The sequence below is a fragment of the Vollenhovia emeryi genome, unplaced genomic scaffold (genome assembly GCF_000949405.1).
Source record: "Vollenhovia emeryi isolate VEMERY1.0 unplaced genomic scaffold, V.emery_V1.0 DF939593.1, whole genome shotgun sequence".
Lineage (NCBI taxonomy): Eukaryota > Metazoa > Arthropoda > Insecta > Hymenoptera > Formicidae > Vollenhovia > Vollenhovia emeryi.
The window spans coordinates 13,325-20,727 of NW_011966773.1; the positions used below are offsets into that span (position 1 = coordinate 13,325).

The following is a 7,403-nucleotide window of genomic DNA, read 5'->3' on the forward strand; positions in this document are numbered from 1 at the left end:
CGTACTTTATTATAGCGTTTTGCAAAGCTGTTGAAATAAGCTACAAGAATATGTAATGAAAAAGGAGGGTTCCGCATAAAAAATTGAAGGTGATCTTTAGATAACCTTGATAAAACTATTCAAGGTCATACTGATATTACTATGAAATGCGCCACTGAAAACGATACAACTTTAGTGTTTAACATTTTTTTCTATCTTGAATATTTAAAAAGTTATTCATGAATTTCAACGAAAATATACATATATATGTATGTATAAACTGAACCCTTGCACCGATTATCGTCAAATACAATACCAGCCATCTCTTAATCACAATCAATAAATGTGCCAAAGTAGAAGGCGATATCTCAAAAATTGCGGAGGTGAGAGCGCGAACAATTTTTGCGAACACACATACACACACACAGACTTTTTTAAAAAAATGTTTTTTGAGTTTTTAAAACATTTTAAACCCATTGGCAATGAAAACTGGAAAAAAATTTTTCGCATCGAAACAAAGCTTCCTCTATGAGGAAGCAAAAAGAGAGTTCCAATGTGAGCCACAAAATAAACGGACCTCTTTTATATTGTGAGAACCGAGTTCCGTTCATTTTGTGGCTCACATTGGCACTCTCTCCTTTCTACATATTTTGTAGAATTATTTCTAGCAGGATACGCAGTCCAATAGCATGCATAGAAACGATCGAGAGAGGTTAGGTTATATAAAGCTACAAAATTCTTGCATAATGCATCTCAAAATGTGACCAATTATTATGTCTTACAGTCGGATACGTAAGAAATTATTAAAATTATACTGCTTAAACTCTTCCCTGACATTCTTTTTTACAATTATATAGTACCTGCTCGCTCGGCTCGTTTCTTGCAGCCTGCGATGGTTGCCGTGTAATCCCGAAAAGAAGGAAGAACACATATAGTTCAGGCATTTTCCACTTTGGCGCTGCTAACAAAAATTAACAAAAAGACATCTTTTAGGCAACTTTTCGTCTAGCCGAAAAGACGACTACAAAAAGATGTCTTTTAGTCATCTTTTAGTTTTATGTGCTATAAGAAGACATCTTTTAGACAACTTTTCGTCTAGCCAAAAAGACAACTACAAAAAGATGTCTTTTAGTCATCTTTTAGTTTTATGTGCTTTCTTTATCTTGTTACGGCACCCGGCTCCTGTATCGAGCCGACACGACCACGACGAACCAATAGTCTTGACTTGATGATATAAATCTCCTAACGTGTAATCGCGTTTTTAATGTCACACAATGCAGAGGCCCAACTACCGAGCCTCGCGCGGGATGATGCAATCCCTATTGGATGATGCAATCCCGCAGGATCAAAAATTTTATCTTCCGTCGGGAGACGTGTGAACCGCTCAACGGCCCAGACGGGACTACACTTAGGGTGCGTTTCCATTGTGCACGCAGAGAGAAACCTCAGGGTGCGTTCCGATTTACGCATAAAGCGCGTAGAGTACATGGAAAGTCGTTCCGAATTAGCTATTGTGCGCTTCGAAAGCGCTTCGAGAGAGCTATGAATTCCCTAGAGTGTACCCAAGGAGCGCCAATAATGCGCTTATAACGTGCATTTAATGCGCATTTTACTGCATTGGCTTCTAAACTGCATTAATTGTGTGTTCAAAATGCGCGTATTCAAATGCGTAATTAATGCAAATTGTATGTACACCTCGAAATTTTCTACAACCAATGGCGAACGCAAATCGCTAGGTCAACATTCATAACTGATTCTTATATTTAAGACCGTCTTAAATATAATCTTGAGTTCGAAAGCTATTGCTTTTGTGATAATTATAATTAATTACATATACCTATTAGCATAGTTTTTTAAGTTTAATAGTTTCAACTAAAAGTTCCTAAAGCCCGCTGCAGACGATGCTATTTTTCCTGCCGGATTGCTTACAATCTAATAAATTACTATCGTTGCACCACTCAGCACTCAGGATTTCTAGTAATTTACTAAATTGCAAGCAATCCAGCAGGAAAAATAGCATCGTCTGCAGCGGGCTTAAGTGATGAAAAAGAGTAAATATCCTTTTTTCTACCTTGGTAGTAGAAATTAGGCCTTTTACAAATGATAATTTTGCCAAAGATAAATTATAAGTTTGTTTTTTAAATTTATATAAATTTTATATAAATAAAATTTTAAATAAATGTTTTCACACTATCTTTGTTCTTAATTCTACATTTAAAGCATCAACGTGTAGAGGCGTGTGTAGATCCTTAAGTCCCCTATAGGATAAATAAGCTGGAGAAGCTTCAGTTGTCCCCAATGAACTACACTGCAAAATATTTACTGCAATGCTTAAAGGCCGGGCATGAAAAAAAGAATTAGATTGCTAGGCACCCATTTCTTTCTCTGTCTAGTTCTCTGCCTAGACAGAAAAAGAAACGAACGTTGAACAACCTATCATTTGTTTTCTTGCCCGACCTCTAAGCATTGCAGTAAGCATTCCAATATAGTACAGAGTTGTCATAGTACACTGGTTGTTCAATTGGGCTCCTCGATGAACGTAGGTGTGGTTTTTTAAATACACTGCCACGATAAATACGCATTAATTATACATTTAATGTGCATTTAATGCGCATTAATTAATGTACATTAAATGTACATTTAATGCGGGACAAATATGCGCTTTAAATGTGCATGTACAATTCGCATTTAATGCGAATTTTAATGCACATTTAGAGCGCATTATACGTGCATTAGTGCTCCTTGAGTACTAACCGTACTGAATTCTTAACACTCCTCCCACTCCTCCCAGCGCATTGACTGCTTCTCTTTTGAGGCAGTTGATGCGTCTAATGCGTTCATGCGGTCTATGCGTTTGTTACATAATTCGGAACACATTTTCACTGCAAGTTCCGTTCGTCTTTTAACCTAGAAGAGAAATTTTTGGTTCTCGGGATTGCATCACCCCGCGTGAGGCCCGACAGTCGAGCCTCTGCATTGTATAATTGGGAATTACGCGTTCAACGTAATCAGTAATTTTTTCTGTTGCGATGATTTTCCCTCGTACTTTATTAGCCATAAGTATACAATATAATATTTGCATATCCCTTATGTAAATATCATCGTTATCATCATTTTCACTTTCGCTAGAGCTATCACTTTCATTGTTTTTGTTTAAAAGTATCATTGCAGATACAATTGTAAGGATTCTTTCTCTGGATAGCTTGCGGATGTTCACAAATACAGTGTCTTTATTATTTAATCGTGGATTAATACCGTATACACTTTCTCCTCTGATGACTCCCGGCACGCTCACCGGAGGTAGACTTCGAAGCACGCTCGCTTCCGATAACGCTCGCCTTCCTTGGTACGCTCACCTCCGAAAACGCGTAATTCGCACTCGCTAGTCGACTCTCTTCTCTCGAAACCCGCTCGCACACGGTTCCTAAATCCTGCTCTTCCCTCTTCCGAATCATGAATTTCCCTTCCTTCGTGTTTACGTCTCCTCTCTGTACCTTTCGCGATATGGCCTCTCTAGGCCCGGAATCGTTAGACGCTTACACAATTGATACCGTTAAACGTTTGTTGTCGTTTCGTTCGGCGTCCATTTTTCTCAGCTGCCAAAGCCCACTGTAGCGTAGCGCATAAGTCGCTCGGGAAATCGTTCCAAAATTCTCAAGCGCTCATGTGCTTTATGCGTGCATTAAAAAAACGGAACGATTTCGAAGCGTTGCGCATCAGTATTGCAGTCTACGCGCTTCATGCGTAATTCGGAACGCACCCTGAGTCACAGAGTTTTATGTGCTGTGTGGGTTAGGAGAACGAGAAAGACACTTCTGAAAATCGTCGCGACACCAATCGTACCTCGCGCTTGATAGAACTTGCACAGTGACGATGGTGACGAAACTGACGAATGATGCAATCGCGCAGGCTAATTTCCGCGGAATCGGAAATGTTCGTACCTCTTCGACAATATTCGTTGTTCAACGGATCATCAAAATTCAACGGATCATCAACGGACATCAAAATTCAACGGATATACAGAGAGCGACTAACTTTTCGATAAAATTTTCTCGACAACTGTATTTCATCGGATAAAGGTACCTATCATTTAATCGGATAACAAAATTAACAATCGGATACGCTATTTAATCGGTTTATTTTATCCTATGGAAATTTTTCTCAGTGCAGATAATGTTTCAAGTGGAAATTGATCTCTGCGAACCCATACAGCACGCATGTCTAAAAGACGACTTAAAGATGTCTTCTAGACATGCGTGCTGTATGGGAATATCCAAAGTGCGACTCTAATGATAATTCGCAATTTCGTGTATCTGGTAAATTTCGTCTCTTTTGTATATGTGCACCGAGAAAAATATCCGATTAAATATAAACGGATAATCCAATTGCATAATAACAAACGGATATATCCGATTAAATTGTATATTCGGTGAAAAATATGATTAGGTTTTCGATCAGATTTCATCGGTAACTGCAGTTCATCAGATATGTACATAATTTAATCGGAGAAATTAATCGGAAAAATTAACCATCGGAAATGCTACTTAATTGGTTTATCCGATGGAAATTTTTCTCAGTGTGCATACGACGTCAGAATCGATAACAGTGTCACATAGCGAGATGTCTGTCGAATTTATATTTAGCTTTCGCTAAGGAAAATAATAGCCGTTTGTTTAATATTTTGAGGCACACGATATAGTTTTACATCATATTTACATCGGAGTAAATAAAAAACAGATTAAATTTCAATAACTTCCGCTGTGAATGCTCTAAAGGAATAAAAAAGTTCTGCGGAAACCTCGGAACCTAACTTTTTAATAAATCCGCAATAAAGAACTGGTTTTATCATTGTTTCTACGTATTTTTCAGGTCACTCGTACAAAAGCATTCACAACGAATGTAATTAAGTTGTCAGTCTAATTTCATATCCTACGTATTGTGAAAGCATTGCACGGCATTGTGAAAATAATATCACTGAAACAGTACGTGACTAATTCTGGATATTTTAAAGCGGTAACAGAGAAACGAAATGCGGCGAATGACACGAAAGGTGATGAGAGCGATAACTAATTATAACCCAGCAAACACAAAGTAACAGTTATGTAACTGTTACTTTGTGTTTCGAATGTTTCTTTCAAAACTGTTATTACTATTTGCGTTAATTCTATAAAAATTTCTTTACCCAAACTTGTTATAAAGTTGGCGCATTTTAATTGTAAAATCTTAAGCTACCAATTTATTACTTGCTTTGTGTAGAAAACAATATATCGTACAAAGATATTTTTGCATATTATATCTTTCTCATCTTACAATATAGTAATATTTTAGAAAAAAAAATACTAACCTTCTGTTTGATTAGCTCTATCGTTTTCCTGGAATATTTACAAATAAATAATACATACATAGATACTTTATTGAAGACATTTTTAAGCATTAAAAAGAACATGTTTCGAAATGTCAGGCCATTTCTTGGGAAATAAGGACGTAAGATCATAAAATGGTAGGATTTATATGACAGGTGTATTTCATCACATAGCTAAGAATTTTTCTCAACAGTGACACGATGAAATGACAAACAATGAGGTAAAACCTGATAATTTCATAAGCGATACAAATATGAGAAAAATACATGGTTGTTGAGAACTACAGCATAGCAACCTTCGAATATCAAGCGCATGATGCTTTTCCTGCGTACAAATTTTATCTAAAACTTTAAATTATAAAAAGTAAATGTGTTTCGAGTCTATAAAGATATGTAATAATAGAGTTACATTATATTTTAATTAACAATGCTCTTACACAAAAGTTGCTTAATAATAAAGTTTAAGAAATCACTAAGTATCGTGAAATGACAAAAGTTATCAATCCAAATAGAAACATGTTTCCAGAAAGAAGATACAGAATTTTTCGTAAAAAAAAGATTCCTTTTTAAGTTTATAACAATACTGGCAAATCTCATAGTAGTCATGAACCAGGCGTACCTTTAGTTAGAAAATTAGTTAGAAAGTTAGAAAATTCATCTGATTCTTACAATTAAATAAATGCATAATATTAATCTTTAGATTATTCATATTTTTTACGTATTGCCGTTGAATCCAATTTCAATTATATATATTTTTTATTATAATATATTATATTTACTAAAACTCATTTTGTTTGTTTTGCTAATTGTTCTGAACTTCTGCAGAACAAATTCTTTAGTGGTGTAATATAATTCAAGAAAGCCATGCAACAGAAGCTTCATAACGTTTCATGATAGACAATGAAGAATCTAACTTTTAACAACTTCGAAAGTAGTCAGTTCTTGATATTACTACAAAACTTTGTTTAAATTCATTTCGCTACACCGACTTTATACATATGTATAAATACTAAAGAGTGCAATGTGTTTGACAGTAAGTAACACGTGTCTATGACAGGAAAATAACGCACAGTATCTTGTAATCTCGAGAGATGTAGCGGCTCTAAATGCATAATTATACTTTATACTATTCAGTTAGTGTAAAGAGTTGCGAGCGTATTGGTAATGCTTGACACGTTTACCATGACAGGTTGGAGATTTCTTAGTAGCTGCGCTGGGAATCCCTTTCGCACTGGCATCGGCGATCGCAGGTGTATGGATCTGGAGTCACGAAGTGTGCCTGTGGTACATGCATCATTATTATACAGTACAAATAAATAATATCGTAACGTTATTATATCAGTCTCTTAGAAACTAAATCGATCAACATTCGTGAAATAAAAATAACGTATAAATAATATAATAACGTGTCGCCTCTTCTCGAGTATTATAAATAAAAATTATTACGTCAAGAACTCAAGATTAATTCACGAATAATCTGCCTTGTAGAACACTCAATTATTCGATTAATATTATGCATTTATTTAACTGTAAGAATCAGATCAATTTTCAAACTTTCTAACTAATTTTCTAACTAAAGGTACGCGTGGTTCATGACTACCATGGGATTTGCTAATATCGGTAATCTGACAGTGATGGCAATGGAGAGATTCCTACTAGTCGCATATCCGATGAAGAGATTATCAATAAGGTAAGGAATCGATTTCTCTTCCACATATATGCTTTTCAGAATGAAAACTATATATAGCTAAGATATATTTCCCTTATTTATCTAATCAATCTTTGGAACGCTCTAAAAATTTATGAATCTCTCTCCGTAAATTTATGATCGACGCAGGAAACGTGTGTTAGTAAAGAAAAAAAAAGGAGCGTTTCTGCTCTCTTTATTAAAATTTACTTCCGAAAAGTAATCTTTTCCTTTTCACTGTAATACGTAATGCCCTTTCTACTCCCTCGGATAAGCTGCAAGTAGGATTAGCTTTAGGTATAGAAGGGGTATCGGATGAGCCACAAGTAGGATCATCCCTAGGTGTAGAAAGCAGGGTTTGGAAAGTTACTTTTT

At 35.6% G+C, this 7,403-nt stretch overlaps 1 protein-coding gene across 2 annotated transcripts in view; it reads left to right on the forward strand.

Annotated features, from left to right (window-relative positions):
* Positions 1-6,616: 6,616 nt before the first annotated feature.
* Positions 6,617-7,403, forward strand: part of LOC105557148 (green-sensitive opsin-like) — a 7,606-nt gene continuing 6,819 nt past the window's right edge. For both annotated transcript variants that reach the window (XM_012004316.1, XM_012004318.1), the window contains exon 1: positions 6,617-7,031. In XM_012004316.1, coding sequence (XP_011859706.1) covers positions 6,934-7,031 — 98 coding nt within the window. In that variant the 5' untranslated portion in view covers positions 6,617-6,933. The remainder of the gene's footprint in view (positions 7,032-7,403) is intronic.